At 34.9% G+C, this 15,916-nt stretch overlaps 2 protein-coding genes across 3 annotated transcripts; one reads left to right on the top strand and one right to left on the bottom strand.

The window, feature by feature from the left end:
- Positions 1-739: 739 nt before the first annotated feature.
- LOC141429412 (transmembrane reductase CYB561D2-like) lies at positions 740-11,883 on the top strand. Of its 2 annotated transcripts, XM_074089714.1 has the most exons (3): positions 740-1,115; positions 7,234-7,423; positions 8,884-11,883. In XM_074089714.1, exons 1-3 carry the CDS (start codon positions 831-833, stop codon positions 9,198-9,200), a joined length of 792 nt encoding a protein of 263 aa, XP_073945815.1. In that variant the 5' UTR covers positions 740-830; the 3' UTR covers positions 9,201-11,883. The 2 variants fall into 2 exon arrangements, with proteins under 2 accessions (XP_073945815.1, XP_073945816.1); XM_074089715.1 differs by lacking the exon at positions 7,234-7,423 and having other exon boundaries at positions 8,884-8,954.
- Positions 11,884-13,019: 1,136 nt separating this feature from the next.
- LOC141429411 (transmembrane reductase CYB561D2-like) lies at positions 13,020-15,788 on the bottom strand (the record flags this gene model as incomplete). The annotated part of the gene is given in 3 exon segments (XM_074089713.1): positions 13,020-13,508; positions 14,302-14,494; positions 15,460-15,788. Coding segments are annotated over 3 exon segments (774 nt in total). The 3' UTR covers positions 13,020-13,194.
- Between the last annotated feature and the right edge of the window lie 128 nt (positions 15,789-15,916).

Here is a 15,916-nt window from a genome sequence, read left to right as displayed (position 1 = left end):
AAGATTTTATTCCTATCCCGTGGGAATATCGGGATAAAAAGTAGGTAAGTCCAGCTACCTATACATACCAAATTTAATCAAAAAAAAGTCAAAAAAAAGAAACCTATGTGTTATTCTAGAAGTCTAGCTACCTATATACCAAATTTAATGACTAAGCCCAGCGGTTGTAATTTCGAGATTTTATTTCTATCCCGTAAGAATATCGGGATAAAAAGTAGCCTATGTGTAATTTCAGACGTCCAGCTACCTACATACCAAATTTCATGACTCTATAAGCCCAGCAGTTGCTATTTCAAGATTTTATCCCTATCCCGTGGGAATGTCGGGATAAAAAGTAGCCTATTTGTTAATTCAGACGTCCAGCTACCTACATACATAACAAATTTTATGACTGAATATATTACCTGTATGCCAAATTTTATGGAAATCCGTTCAGTAGTTTTTGCGTGAAAGAGTAACAAACAAACATCCATCCATATAAACTTTCGCGTTTATAATATTAGTGGGATGGGATTAATGAAACCTACAACAAAAATCGACGACTATTGATTGAATTTATCCTTCATGTTTCTCAATTCTTAGATAATGAAAGACTTTAATTATCTAAGGAAAAATTCGTCACTAACAATGGCTGTAAACTTTATCGCCACACCGTATTGTCGTTATCTTTTATCATAGAGACGTGAGATACTTATCTCGTGATAAATACTTAATGCTTATTTGACTTACCCATATTAAAACGGCTTTCCTCAGTTTTAAACAACTTTACCAAACGGTGTAGTTGTAGAATTTACTGAAGAAATTAAAGATATAAATTAAATAATACTCGAATGTTTGAGATGGCAGATAACATTGACCAAGCTCCGATTGTGGATGAGATGGTGACAGAGCATGAAGTGGTACCAGAAGTCCCGTCAGCTGTAGATACCACTGAAATGTCGGTGCCGTGGACCATTAGGTCTCTAGGTGTGTCCTGGGACGCGGTGCATGCGTCCCTTAATACGTTAGTGTATATGCTGTTAGGCGGGAGTGCGTTAGTGACATTGTGGTTTGCATGTAAATCTCCGAGTGAAATGACGGCTTTCCATTGGCATATTGTTTTCTGCATGATCGGCGTAAGTATGGAAATTAAAGTATTTTCTTAATTAAAAATATATCATGATAATATATCATGGGACACTTGACACCAATTGACCTACTCCCAAACTAAGCAAAGCTTGTACTATGGATACTAGGCAACGGATAAACATACTTATATAGATTAATACATACTTAAATACATTTTAAACACCCAAGACCCGAGAACAAACATTCGTATTATTCATACAAATATCTGCCCCGGCCGGGAATCGAACCCGGGACCTCAAGCTTCGTAGTCAGGTTCTCTAACCACTTGGCCATCCGGTCGTCTAATTAACTAATATTTAGTTAGTATTACCTAATACTTTTAAGTAAATACACAGCTTTAGCGTGTAGTAGTTATAAATTTACTATCTCTCTCTCTCTCTCTCACACACACACACACACACACACACACGTCAGCATGCAGAGACATTCATTAGTCATTTTTTTAACATATTAACAGCATTATCATTGGAATTACATATAAAATGACAAATTTCGGGTCAGTATTTTAGAACGATGACATTGTAACAAGATTTAATTACATTAATTCACATCTTCATTTATCTATCTATATTTCACTTCATTTCATCATCATCATCATGATCCCAGCCTAGATATACGCCCCACAGCACAGTGGTGTACCTAGCAAGGCACAGCAATTGCTTAGCAGGTTTGGGCAGGTTTCCTCACTTTGTTTTCCTTTACGCGTAAAGTCGTATAGTATAGGTAGAGTATACGATTGTACGTTGACGTTATAGCAACAAAGCTTTGTACGGCTGTATTCGTAAACGTGAATTATCGAGTAAAAACGAATCGTAATTCTTTAACATTGTCGTCGTTAAGCTTCAGACTATAACTAAGTACCGTAAATCGGGGTAAATTCGGGACCAATCCTAATAGTTGAATCCACATCTCGTCTCCGCCTCATTATCATCAGACGTGTAGGGAAATATCTCCTCTTCACTCGGCTCGTCTCCGCCTCGGTGGAGCCGCAGCCCTTCCAGTCCATGTCTCCATCATCTTTTTTTCGTCCGAGGTGTCCAACATTCACTTCGATTAGTATAGATTTACACATTTTTTTGTATCCCGTAATAGTCCCACTGGTGGGCAAAGGCCTCCCCTTTCCTCCGTCACTTCTATCCTGGGCATGCACCTGCCAATCAAGCTGAAAAGTGCTCAGGTCGTCCCTCCATCTTCTCTTGGGTCTGCTCCTTTGGCTATCCCTAGGAGCCTCAGATTTAGGTACTTTTAGCAATTTTAAATCTATCAAAGTAACTATAATTTGATTAAAATCGCGCCACTTTGCGTTAGTCAAAATCATAATACAAAATTATTGCGTCGTAATGTGTTATAATATAATACCTCAAGATTTAGTTTTTACGATAAGAGAATCTCATTATCACGCGAAATTCTTGTAGAATTGTTTGTTTGGACATGCGCATCAATATAAAAACATTTTTTGGATTAAACTAAATACGTAATAAGCTAATTTGAAAAAAGCTAAGCTTTTTTGTTTTATTTTATTTTATTATTTAATTTATTATTATTATTATTTTTCTCGTTTAAAATTGAAAAAATTAAAATTGTCTAGTGCTAGGCGGACTCACGCACTAAGGCTTCTGTAGGTTCTAGATTTGATTCCGAGTTTAAGGGTTGTAAGTTTAAATGTTATAGCGTTATAGGTAGTTACAACGAAAATGAAAACTCACTATTTCTCTAGCTATAATATAAGCAAAGTTGGTTAAAGTTGGCCCTGATTAAGCCTCCAGAACCGGCCCTGTATACTATTAGTTATTTAGTTATAGTGTATACAGTATTTATTCACGAAAATAAATTTTATGGAAATCCATTCAGTAGTTTTTGCGTGAAAGAGTAACGAACATTCATCCAAACAAACATCCATCCATACAAACTTTCGTGTTTATAATATTAGTACTACATAGTATAGGGCCAGATTACCACCAAAACACAGCATCCGCCTAATACTGGAATGTATCGACAATGCGTTGATTAGTTTCCAGCTATCTAGTGACTACACAGCTACAACAAATTTATATCTATTTAACAATTACATAATTTATGTATATGCTATGCAGTTTATTGGAACCCTAGTAAATTCCAAAGCGGTTATATGTAATCTATACTTAGGAAGAGTCATTCACGATGACGCGTGCGGTGGATCTTATTACAATGTCATTAATGTCTAATTTTGTCAAAATCACGCTTCTTCGTGGATGGAATTAGGTATATACTACCTATCAAAAACAAAATAGGGGCAGAGTTTAATTAGTAAAATTCCATTCCATTAGAAATATTAGTAATAAATATACATATTTATTACTAATATTTCTAATGGAATTCATACAACATTGCCGGCCAAGGCCAGCAAAGAGATTGTCTTTTGTTTCAAATTAGAGGATAGTAATGGAATTTCATACAACATTGCCTGCCAAGGCCAGCAAAGAGATTGTCTTTTGTTTCAGTGGGTTTTATTTCTGTTATTTACTATCTATGGCATACTGCCAATTAAAAAAAAAGAGTATTTTGGCGGGAATAGAAAAAAAAAACAAATACTTATATGGTTTATATCTAAACCGAGTGGTTTTTTTATTCAAATAATTGTTATTCCTTCCGATAATTATGAGTTAATCATCAAGTGACATGGTATTATTTCCTTGGATATATTTGAGAAAAAGCACTAAACAAGCCTCATCCGCGAACAGAGATTGTCGGCCTCGTATCTCTAATAACTACTCGGCCGGCAATCCTCTATTTCGCGGACTCTGAAGTAATGTACTAATTTTTTATAAGAATCCTTATCTAAAAACCCTTAAAAACGGTTTTATTTATCCATACTTCCATTCTTAATATTATAAATGCGAGTGTGTGTGTTTGTGTGTTTGTACCTTTGTATGTTTGTCCGTCTTTCACGTTGAACCGGAGCGATGGATCGGCGTGATTTTTGGCATAGAGATAGTTTATGGGCCAGAGAGTGACATAGGCTATTTTTTATCCCGGAAAAATGCACAATTCCTGAAGGAACAGCGCGCGATAACCGAATTCCACGCGGGCAAAGCCGCGGGCAAAAGCTAGTAGAACACAATACAAGGTACTTTTCATTATAATAAAGGTATTCAAATAAAACCGCAAAAGTATTTTGATTTAATTCTACCGATGAAACTCAAGTGGTCCTTACTAGCATTTCCTTTTGACAAGGATATTTATAGGTATAGGTATATTATAAATGCGAAAGCAACTCTGTCTGTCTGTCTGTTACGCTTTCACGCCCAAACCGCGGAACCGATTTTGATGAAATTTGGTACAGAGATAGAATAGACTTGGGAAAGAACGTAGGCTATCTTTTATCGCGAAAATGATTATTGAAAATTTGACCTGTGAGGGGATGAAATAGGGGATGAAAGTTTATATGGAAGGTCGTCATTATCGAAGATAAATCGATGAATTTTTATTAAACTTGCCATTTCGGCACGTAATAAGAGATATATAGATAAAAGTTTGCGCGTTTTTTTTAATTCTTTGTGTGAGGGACTAAAATAGGGGATGAACCTTTATATGGAAGGTCGTCATTATTGAAGATAAATCGATGAATCTTTATTAAACTTGTCATTTCGGCACGTAATATGAGTTAAATAGATGTTTGTTCGCGCGTTTTTCTAAATTCGTTCTGTGAGGGGGTGAAATAGGGTATGAAACTTTATATGGAAATTATCGAAGATAAATCGATGGTTCTTTGTAAAACTTGGCATTTGGGCACTTGTAAGAAATAAATAGATATTTGTTCAAGCGTTTTTGAAAATTTTACCTAGATGTTACTATAGGGGATGATGAAGTGTTAGCAGAGCCTTCTAAGCTTATAAGCAAAATGTACGCAATGTGGGGTCATTTTAGATGGCTTATTGATATAGACAGTTAGACATGAATAATAATGTTTTTTAAGATTTTTCTTATTTATTATTGTTATGCTTTACATAAGAGTTCCCTTTATGCAAAATTTCAAGTTTCTAGGACAGCCGGAAGTACCCTATAACTTTTTCTGCTAAGGCGATTTGTATGGAAACACCTTTTAATGACTGTAGCTTTGATTGCCTTGACTTAAAAGTATGATTTTTTCACAGCTTTCGGGACTATTGACCTGAGTTTAGGGTTTTAATTTCAACGCGATACCGATACCTACTCCGCGCGTTTACGAGATAAATGGTATTGACAGACAGACGGACGGACGGACAGCAAAGTGATCCTATAAGGGTTCCATTTTTTCCTTTTGAGGTACGGAACCCTAAAAAACATTTGTTCCGGCGCTTTTCATATTTCGACCTATTTACTTGAAAATATGGGGATGAAAGTTATTAAGGAATTCCAAACAAATTTACTATAAGTATATTTATCGGAAATATGTGTAGCTATGCTTAGTAAAAATGCCGTCTTAATTATAATCCTACCCTCCTAACTTACAATAAAGGACGTAAGGTGTCAAGAGTTCACTATGAAGAATTAGTCCTTTTGAGTTTGCAGGGTAGAATACTCGTCGTATTGCTAAAATGTGCTACCCGCAAAATATTTATGTTTTACCAAAGAACATGGCTGGATGGATGGTGGAAGGACAAAAAAAATAGGTTATATTTATAGCAATGTATTAAAATAGGTCGTTTGCAGTAAACCGTAGAAATTTAAACCGTAGAACCGCAGAATAGGTATCCTAAATAAATTAAATACTTCCTAAAGTTACTATTCCACGCGGACGAAGTCGCGGGCAAAAGCTAAGGTAACGGCGCCTATTACCGGGGGTATCGAAATCGGCAGCCATCACCGCGGCAATTTAAAATACGCATTTTATAATCAAACCGATCGATTTAAAAAAAAGATTTTACACATATTATTTTACACATTAAAGCCACTATTAAAGCATATTTAGTTGACTCACGGATCTATGAGCGCTTGTGTATGTGAATAAATCAAAGATCTCGCAATTCGTCAATTTCCGAAACGGCATCGTAGGAAGAGGATTTGCCATACTAACGTGACACCACATACAAGCGGACTCGAATCTTATTTAGTGTTTTACATAATAGTTATGGCAATTGAACTAATGTTATAGTTTTAAATGGCCTTTTATTGTTTTTTGTACGAGTTCTGAGCACTTTTGGTACATTTTTTGGCCCGAAAATACGATTAAAATGGAAAATAAAATACAGCGGCGATAGGCGCCATTTTTAACTGTGGATTGTAATACCATGGTATACCACGGTAATAGCTAAAGGGGTGGTTTTGGTTCTTCATGCTTTATTTTTGGTATAAATGATTGTTTATATTATTTGTTACAGTTATTACAATTTTGATCTGTTCACGCTTTTAAAAAACAATTTCCGTGGTATGAAAGTATTAACTCTTATTTTTTAACAAAAACTTTAGTACTGAATTTGTAGTTTCTTTAGAAACAGTTATTTTGCCGAGTTGTTTAAATATTGCGATAAAATTTTATATTTACTTACCAGTTATGTAATTTTGGCTATATACCAAGGTTGTAATAAGTATTTATGATTTGTAATACAAACACAGCTCTATCCTATTGTTTTTATGGGTCGTAATTAGATTTTACAATACTTCAAATGAAGCCAATTAACGATGGTATGATCGCATAACCCTCGGTAATAGAATGTATGGGAATCTATTACCGACCCGTTCAATTTCATTTGGGTCGGTGATAGATTCTTAAAGAAGTATCTATTACCGAGTGTGTCATTTTATTTTTCGATTCTCCGGTGCTCCAGTTGGTATGATACCTTGGACTAAGCCACAGGAACGTGCGAATCCGCATTCTGTCCGGCGATCTGAAAATCTATCGCTATCGCTTTTATTAAATCTAACAAAATAAATTTATACAGCGCCTATTAATAATGATATTCCAGCAAAATTTCATGCGAAGTATTTGCTTATTACAATTTACATTTACACAATAATAATTTGAATTTAAATTGTATAAAATAAATAATAACTTGATCAGTGGAAATATCCCCAAAATCACCTCACATAATTTATAGACGGCTCCAAAGAAGTTTTATCCCTTAACCTACCACTTCTTCGTTTCAGTACCAACTCCTAATGCCTCACGGGCTCCTCTGCCTCCAAAGCTTCAGCTGGAGCTCTCCTCTGACCTTCAGCCAGCGCCGCCGCGCCCACTGGCTCTTGTCTCTCGTAGGGTCCATCCTGGCCCTTATCGGTTCCGCCCTTATGGGTGCGCGTAAGACTGACAATTCTTACTCCTTGCACGGAAAATTTGGTAAGCAACGTTTTACAATACATATACTTACTTAAAGGAAACTTTTATAACTTACAAAATGTTTTAAAACGGTTCCAAAAAAACTATAAGGTTCAATTCAATATTTACCTACTATACTCTATCATAAAACATAAAAAAATTTAAACCATTTTTAACCGACTTCAAAAAAAGGAGGAGGTTATCCATTCGGTTGTATTTTTTTTATGATTTTTACCTCAGAACTCCGTCATTTATGAACCGATTTGATTTTTTTTTTCATTCGTCCAGTAACAAGTACTTCACGGGTTGAATTTCAATTACTTTAACACAGTTGCTCTTTGATCACAATATGTAGGTAACATAGGTATTATCTTAATTATGGGAATGATTATTGTATAAGTAAAGTATTAAAATGGATTTGAATCCAATAGTTATACTGATTGTCATACTGTGTATTTTTTGTTATTATAATAGAGCTTTGTATGAAACGAAAGGTTTATGGGGGAGGCCTGTGTTCAACAGTGGACGCCCTATGGCTGAGATGATGATGATGATGACGATAAAACGACTGAATCACGTTAATGCTATACTTACTTAAGTCTTTTTAGTCGCTTTAGTTTACGTAGATTCTTACATATAAAAAAAACTTTATTTCAGATCAAACAAAAGTCCATATTTTTTGTTAGTAGGATTGGTCTTACGTTTGTAAGTAGTGTTAGTCGATTTATTATTATTATTCATTATTATTACAATTACTTACTAAATCTTACAATTACTTATAATTTAATGTTTTGTCTTTTTTGTTTGGTTCAGTTTGTCGTTCTGAAATTTTTAATTTCACATACAATCATTTTGGCTGCTTTTTGCTGCCGAGTTATATCGTATCCGTCACTGTTTATGGAAGCAATAAAGTCGAGTAATAAAGTACAAGTAAGAACTGCTGCTGCAAATTGACTAAAATGATTAGAACCCATGCAGTACTCAAGTCTATCGGGAATTTCTCACAGTCTTCTTATTTCCAGTTAAAAAGTTATTATTATGATTTTATTACACCTACGAAATAATGATCATGCAGACAAACCAAATTTTACAATTACTTAATACTCGTATATAGTAAAAGTGAGACGGGAATTTCAAATTACTGATTTAAATAGATAATGTAATCTTATTAAATTATCACATTTTTTATTAATAAGTTGTTAATCTTATTCCTACATCTCATATTATAAGGACATTATTTTTAGTATTAGTCATGCGTTATGATAATGACAGCAAATAATTATTACATATTTTAGTATAATAAAACATTAAATGATCATATTTGCTTCTTTTTAAATCAGTTTTTACGGAATTGGTGACAGTTTTACATTGCTATTCGGTTTAGGCCAGAATTCAAATTATTGGGATTAATTGCAAAATTTGTTACTTTCGATCTGATTTACTTATGGTCTGATGGAATGTACCCATTTGTTTTATTTCAGCTATCGCGGCCCTCGTATTTACCATCGTCAGCCTGGCTAAAGGAGTTTTAGCTTTATATCCACGACTGTTTCGCCGCTACAACGCATTTTATTCTATTAAGATTTCACATTCACTACTCGGGACCACTGCCTTCATACTTTCCTCGGGCAGCCTTAGTTACGGATACCTTAAGCACTCCTTTACAGGATGGGCAACTGTGCAATTTTCGTATACTATGGTATCTTTGACATGCATATCCACTCTATTAGTAATTTTAGCGCCAACGTATAAACTTTCGAGGAAATTATTTAATATTGTTAAGCGTAAATTTTTTTGATATGTGTATTTTGATGAATGACTTTGATCTCAATGTTCATGACAAATTTATTGCTTTGCACCTATATGGTGCTTGGTTACTTATTATAATATAATACTTGTACATCTACACTTAATACTTTATACAAGTATTTATTTAGAATAGTCATAATCAGAGACGAATCAAATGTTTGAAATGATCGCACATGACATTTAATACCGTATGATCAAAATGATTCTGTATTACATAATGAATTCTATGTAGAGGTAAGATTAAAATTATTATTCAATACAGTTTTATTTTGAGTTAATACGGTATTGAATGTCATTTCGGGGTTGAATTTTGTCTGATACCGATGTACCTATGATAAAAAACCCCAGCAAAAATAAAAAAAAACGCCCGAAAAAAACGCCGACAAAAAGACAACCAAAAGGTGTCGGGGGACCGCTAAGGTTAACAGGAAACTAAAGTTGTATCTTTTAAAGTATTAACCTTAGCGGTCCCCCGACACCGACGACGCTTAGATAAAAAAATATTACTTGGTACTTTAATTAACTTAGGCTAATTTTGCGGGAAATCAGCATAGTCCCCGCGGGATAGGGATAAAAGAATTCTTCGCAGATGAAGTCGCGGGCAACAGCTAGGTAGTGCAAATTATTTTTTACTGTTTAGTTGTCTTTTTTGGCGGCGTTTTTTTGTCGGCGTGTTTTTATTTTTGCTGGGGTTTTTTTTGTGTGGGGGGTTTTTAAAATTTTTAATGTAAGTTTTTTTATTTCATGTTTTTTAAAGTAATGTATATATTTTTTTATAAAGTGTACTAGTGTGTTGGATATCCTGGCTGCAGCATCAGCTCATCGTGTTGCCACCATTGCATTGTATGTAGAATCAAATACTGATCGAAACGAATCCAAACACATATGTATATCTGCTATGGTTTTATCAAGAGTGTACCTGCTAGTGTTCTGTATATCCTGGCTGCAGCATCAGGCCGAGAATTCCATAATCTTGCATAGTTATATAGCATACATGGGTGTTTCAAATTTTAGGTCCCAAATATATGTTTGAAAGAATAAAAGAGCTGATGATCTTGAAACGGCGGAACTGATTTTGCTAAAACATGTCTAAGAACCATCGCTAGAAAACGTGCTTAAAAAAAAACCGCATTCAAATCGGTCCACCCGTTTAAGAGCTACGGTGCCACAGACAGACACACAGACACCCCTCTTTTTGCGTCGGGGGTTAATAAAATGATTTCAATTACATGCTTTCGTGTTTTTTTTATGTTTGTTACCTCAGAACTCCGTCATTTATGAACCGATCTGAAAAATTTTTTTTTTGTTCGTCTAGGAATGCTTTCAATTAGGTCCCATAAGCACCAAATCAGGATCTGATGATTGGATCCGAAGGAAATCGAGGGAACTCTTCAAATATTGTAGGAACGCATATGGTAATTTTGATATATTTAGGAGTAACTCGTGCATTTGCTCTTGAAAATCATCATTTGGTGATGTGAAACCGATGATGAAGATCAAATGTGACCAATGGAGCGACTACTCAATAACAAGTACTTCAAGGATTGAATTTCAATTACTTTAACGCAGTTGCTTAGCAATTTAAGCTCATCGTAATTCATATGATGAAATGGAACGGGTGATGAAGCACCAGGACTCCTCAATAATGAACGTCTCTGCATCGGAAAAAGCAATTTTTCGTAAAAGGTGACGAGCGTTGACATTAAACTGTTGTATCTTAGATCTTTTACACTAAAAAGCGTGAAAAAAATGTTAGAACAAAAAATAGAATCGACTACAAACAACCATGAAATAGTTTTTCTACCAGTCTGAAGTCGGTCCTCAGCACGAGCCAGCAGAAGTGGTTGAAGCCCAATATACTCGTATAGTTAGTTGTAGGTGAGGTAGACGATTATAGGTCCACTCCTGCTGGCTCGCGCTGAGGCACCGACTTCAGACTGGTAGAAAATTATTTTCATGGTTTTTTGTAGTCGGTCCTATGTTTTGTTCTAAAATTTTATAACTTATCAATCACACACAACGTATAGACATCCGAACCGCAAAAAACATGAATGTGAGGCAATCATTATTTTATGAAGGTTTGTTTTTGTTCTAGCACTGTTTTTGTTTATTTATTTATTCGCAATAATCATAAATTCTTATTTTTGCTCTTAGCTTATTTGGCACTCTATTAGGATGAAGCCACAATTGTTTTATTCCAATTTAAATAACTACACGTGTTGGCAACACGATGTTAAAAGTTTTATGTAAGTATCATAAACAAAAAAAGGGATTCTACATTTAATAGCGAGGTCAAACTTATCAACAACATAAATATTACCCTTGAAAGAGTCCTTTATCGCTACTGGAATACAAAATAGAGTTAAGGAGTCCCCGGTTAAAGGTCTCTACACTGATGTACACAGTGTCCCATTTATCAATCGATATGGCCGTATATCTCTAACATTTAGCATTGGCAACAATAATCTATTCCAGAATGTGTATAACGAGGCCCATTACTCTTCCCAAGAGTTTCCTTTATACGTACAGATGCCATAAAGATAGGTGGAAGCATCTACGTAGCCGTTATCCGCGATCGGTTACCTGTGCCCAAATCGAGTTTGTAATCTATGTGTCTTCGTATTTTATCCAATTGTAACGTTATGCTGTTTGATTGTTTGTTTTCATACTAAAATTTGTTTGTGTTGGAAGTGTTACGGTTCACGAAAGGCGTGCGTGAGCCACGCGGATTTTTATAATAATAAATAATTTATTTATCTTATCGTGAAGATTAGTTTTAATTTAATATTAGTGACCCAGAAAAAAATGTACATATCATGTCATCACCTCGTGATCAACATATCGGCGGGTTAGTCATCCCGACATTGACTTTTGTGAGAACTATTATATCTGGCTGGGTACAGTCACCAGCATTAATATCTGCCACAGCGCAGCGTGCAAAAATATCTGACACGTCCTTCTGGCTCTACAAATAGAGTCGTATCAGATATTTATGCACACTTTTTGTGTCAGATATTGGTGCTGGTGACTGTACCTATTTTTTTTATGATTTCGTACCTCAAAAGGACAAAATAGAACTCTTGTAGGATCACTTGGTTGTTCGTCTGTCACAATGTTTTTTCTCAGGAACGCGTGTGCTACTTACTCATTGTAATAGGATCAAATAAAGCCGAATACGAGCAATCAGGAGAAAAATCCGTATAGTTTTGAAAATAGGTATACCTTGCAGCATCCAAATCAACATACTTACTAAAAGTCCTCAAAGGTGGGGGGTGCGCTAAAGGTGTAAGGGGAGGTTGAAGTAACTTTTTTCAGGTTTTTCCTTATATCTCGAATATTTGTACTTTACTTCGGACAAAAGTTTCTACATAAAATTTCCTACAAATTTGGTCCTATTCATTTTTGCTCTACAATCAATACTTTAGGAGATACAGGGTATTTAAGTTAACAAGGACATAGGAAAAATTAAAAAACCTTAAATTTAAAATTAAAAAAACCCCCGACACAAAAAAACGCCCGCAAAAAAGACAACTAGAAAGTAAAAAATAATTATGCACTACCTAGCTGTGGCCTGCGACTTCATCTGCGAAGAATTCGTTTATCCCTATCCCGCGGGGACTATGCTGATTTCCCGCAAAATTAGCCTAAGTTAATTTTGTATAAGTACATAGTAATATTTTTTTTTATCTAAGCGTCATCGGTGTCGGGGGATCGTTAATGTTAACAGAAAACTAAAGTACATTTTTGTATTTTTTAAAGTATTAACCTTACCTACCTACTTTTATTGAAAAAATGAAATAATTCACAGTTTTAAACTAAATAAACTTTTTATTATTTGCAATAATATACTTATCTTTTTTAATTAAATACGAGTACAAGGTACGAATGAAGTTGAGATTCTCTGATTTCTTAAAGAATCTGAATATGCCGTAACAAAATTACATAAGTTAAATAATTATGACTTAACTTAATGCTAATACAAATTAGTTCCTCTTAAATACCACACGTCCTTTTGTGTAGAAGGTGATGAACGGATCAATAATGATGATTGTAGTGAAGGTTGCGACGATAACTATCATTGTTATAGTAAATTCAGGGCCGGCCCAGTTTCTGAACAAATTCTTATCCAAACCGTAACAGAGGGTGATAGAAGCGGCAGCGAAGGCTACAATCCCGAAGCAGATGTGGGTAAGTTTGGATAAGCTTTGGGGGATCCATAACTTTCGAAGCTCGTATGCCCAGAGCGATGTTAGCCCATTCACAAGAGATACAGATGTGAACACCATCGCCACGAGTGCTGGAACAATTACAGTACTGTTATATTTAGTATTCTACTTCAAGAAAATAACTGTACGTTCTAACTGTTCCAAAAGTTTCTACAGAAAAAACTCGTGTCACGTTTGTATGTTTGTTTGTTTTGTTTGTTTTTTATACTCTTTATTGTACAAAAAGGAAAAACAAAAGGTTACATAAATAAAGTTGTGTTAAGTACAAAGGCGGACTTATCCCTGCAGGGATCTCTGCCAGTCAACGTGTGTGTGTGTGTGTGTGTCAACAGTGTTTGTCTTCTATTTTTAACTGCAATAAGAATAAGTCTTCATTTTCTCAAATATTATACAGACTGGCTGATGAATATATAATACAACTATTAAACGCTTGTGTGTTACTCGTATCAGACATGACGTAGATACTTGATGCGACGAGTTAGGTGATAGTCAGTGATAGCAATGCAAGGCTTTTAATTTTGTTTATCTGTATAATGCCAATGCAATAAATATATGTATCATCGTTATGATCGCTTTCAGTGATTTTTGAAACACTATCGTCAAATTCATACACTATCTTCTAGTTAATCCCAATTGTCTGAGTATTATCTTTCTTATGTTAACATAATATTTAAACTCTATGTCTCGCAAAACTTGCAATATTATTAGTAGGTACCTCTAACAACTTTTCTGTGCAAATTTTGAGCGCAAGTTGTAAAGAAATAACTTTTCGTTTCTAAAGAATCGATGGATAGAGACAGTCATCCATCATTAAAAAATCTTCATCATTTATGATGACTATACTGTACCGGATTAGATTCTTACCGAATTGCCCGTGCAACGTGTTCCAATGGATATCTTTGTCAAGGATTTTCAGGAAGCTGCCACCGAGAGCAAGTCCGGAACCGAGGAGTTGCAGGATCCAGTGAGCACGCCGCTTGTCGACCAGTCTGAGACGATTGGACCAGCCGTTGTTGGGGGACAGGCTGAGAATGGCTTCTGCCATCAGCAGTTGGTACTGGAAATTTGAAAATTAAATTTGATTAACAAATGCAAATCGCTGGACTTGACTTCAGTCAGCGCAAAAGTCACGCAATTTTCAAACGGTCACTTATTTCGTAACAGCGTTCGATATTGTATAACTGCTTTGTAAGATTAAAAACAAATATAGGGTAAATGTCAATTACTGGCCACCTTTCAATAACTGGCCACATTATACTAAAAAATAATTCTATTTATAGGTGACCAGGATTAATTTTAGTACAAGGTGGCCAGTTACACTCTGTTTATAGGTGATTCGAATTCATTTTTAGTGTAAGATGGCCAGTTATTAAACGGTAGCCAGTAATGGCGATTTACCCTAAACCAAGTTCTAAGCACAACTTCGTTAAAGTTGTCAAAAGTGGAAAATCAGCGTAATTATCTCAATTTATTATTATCTTCACAGACCCCGCGAATGTCTCATGCAGTGATTTTTCCAGCGTGAAATAAATCATGATAGAATTCTGAGATATTTTTATTAGTATTAGTTACTCGAATTAATACTATTTTAGGCTTGTCAGCTAGATTGTATCATCCGAATTAATCCGTACCGAATTTCTAGCCGAATCGAAGGGGGTGAAACTCGAATTGTACCGAGGGCACAAAGATACAAGCAATTACATGTTAAAACTCGAACTTTTAAAAAGTTAAGTAAATAGGTAAATTAAGCCCTGTCCAAAAGATATTCTGATTAAAATGTATTAATAAGATAATTAGTAATTTTAGTAAAAAAGGAATTTATATAAAATACCTAATTCGTAAATAATTATTGTTATTTTAATCAACTGTGTTATTTGCAAAAAAATAAGGAACTAATAACCTAGAGTCTTGATAATTTTAAATCTAAATAAAAAATATTGTTACTCATTCAGTGAATATGTAGCGAGTGAAATGACTATCGTCATTTGCGTTTATTTTTAAAAGAAATCTAAATATACTTACTCCCAATACGCATAAAATAATATGTTGCGGTGTTGCTCCAACCGGAAGTCCATTTCTTAGCGTATGCAGCAGCAACACTCCTACTGTCACTCCTATGAATATATGAGATATCAAATTCAATGTAGACTGGAATATACGAAGGTTGTAATTGTCTTCAGATTTTTTAGACACAAGTTGGGTAGTTGAGGCGGAGCCCTTCAACTCCATGCCGTTAAAAACACCTTCGGGGTCGTTACCCATAGGTGGATCCACTACATTTGGTGGCATTTTTAAAACAACTTGCTGAAATGAAGTTGGAAAAATTATGACCCGGTATGATTTTTAAAATGTTTTTATAACACTATGCGGCTGATAAAGCATCAAGTATTACACGTTTATCGACTGATGTCTGATATCAATTACCGATGGCATATAATGTTGCGCTTGTCGCGTGTTATTTACGTCGCGTCATGTAAAA

This window comes from Choristoneura fumiferana, chromosome 7 (genome assembly GCF_025370935.1).
Source record: "Choristoneura fumiferana chromosome 7, NRCan_CFum_1, whole genome shotgun sequence".
Classification (NCBI taxonomy): domain Eukaryota; kingdom Metazoa; phylum Arthropoda; class Insecta; order Lepidoptera; family Tortricidae; genus Choristoneura; species Choristoneura fumiferana.
Note: the sequence above shows the minus strand (reverse complement) of the source record. Positions and strands in the feature narration are given on the sequence as shown.

Coding starts and splice junctions, on each gene's coding strand:
- LOC141429412 (XM_074089714.1), top strand. CDS start 831: ATGTTTGAGATGGCAGATAACATTGACCAAGCTCCGATTGTGGATGAG. Junction 1,116..7,233: donor TTGTTTTCTGCATGATCGGC/GTAAGTATGGAA, acceptor TCTTCGTTTCAG/TACCAACTCCTAATGCCTCA. Junction 7,424..8,883: donor CTCCTTGCACGGAAAATTTG/GTAAGCAACGTT, acceptor GTTTTATTTCAG/CTATCGCGGCCCTCGTATTT.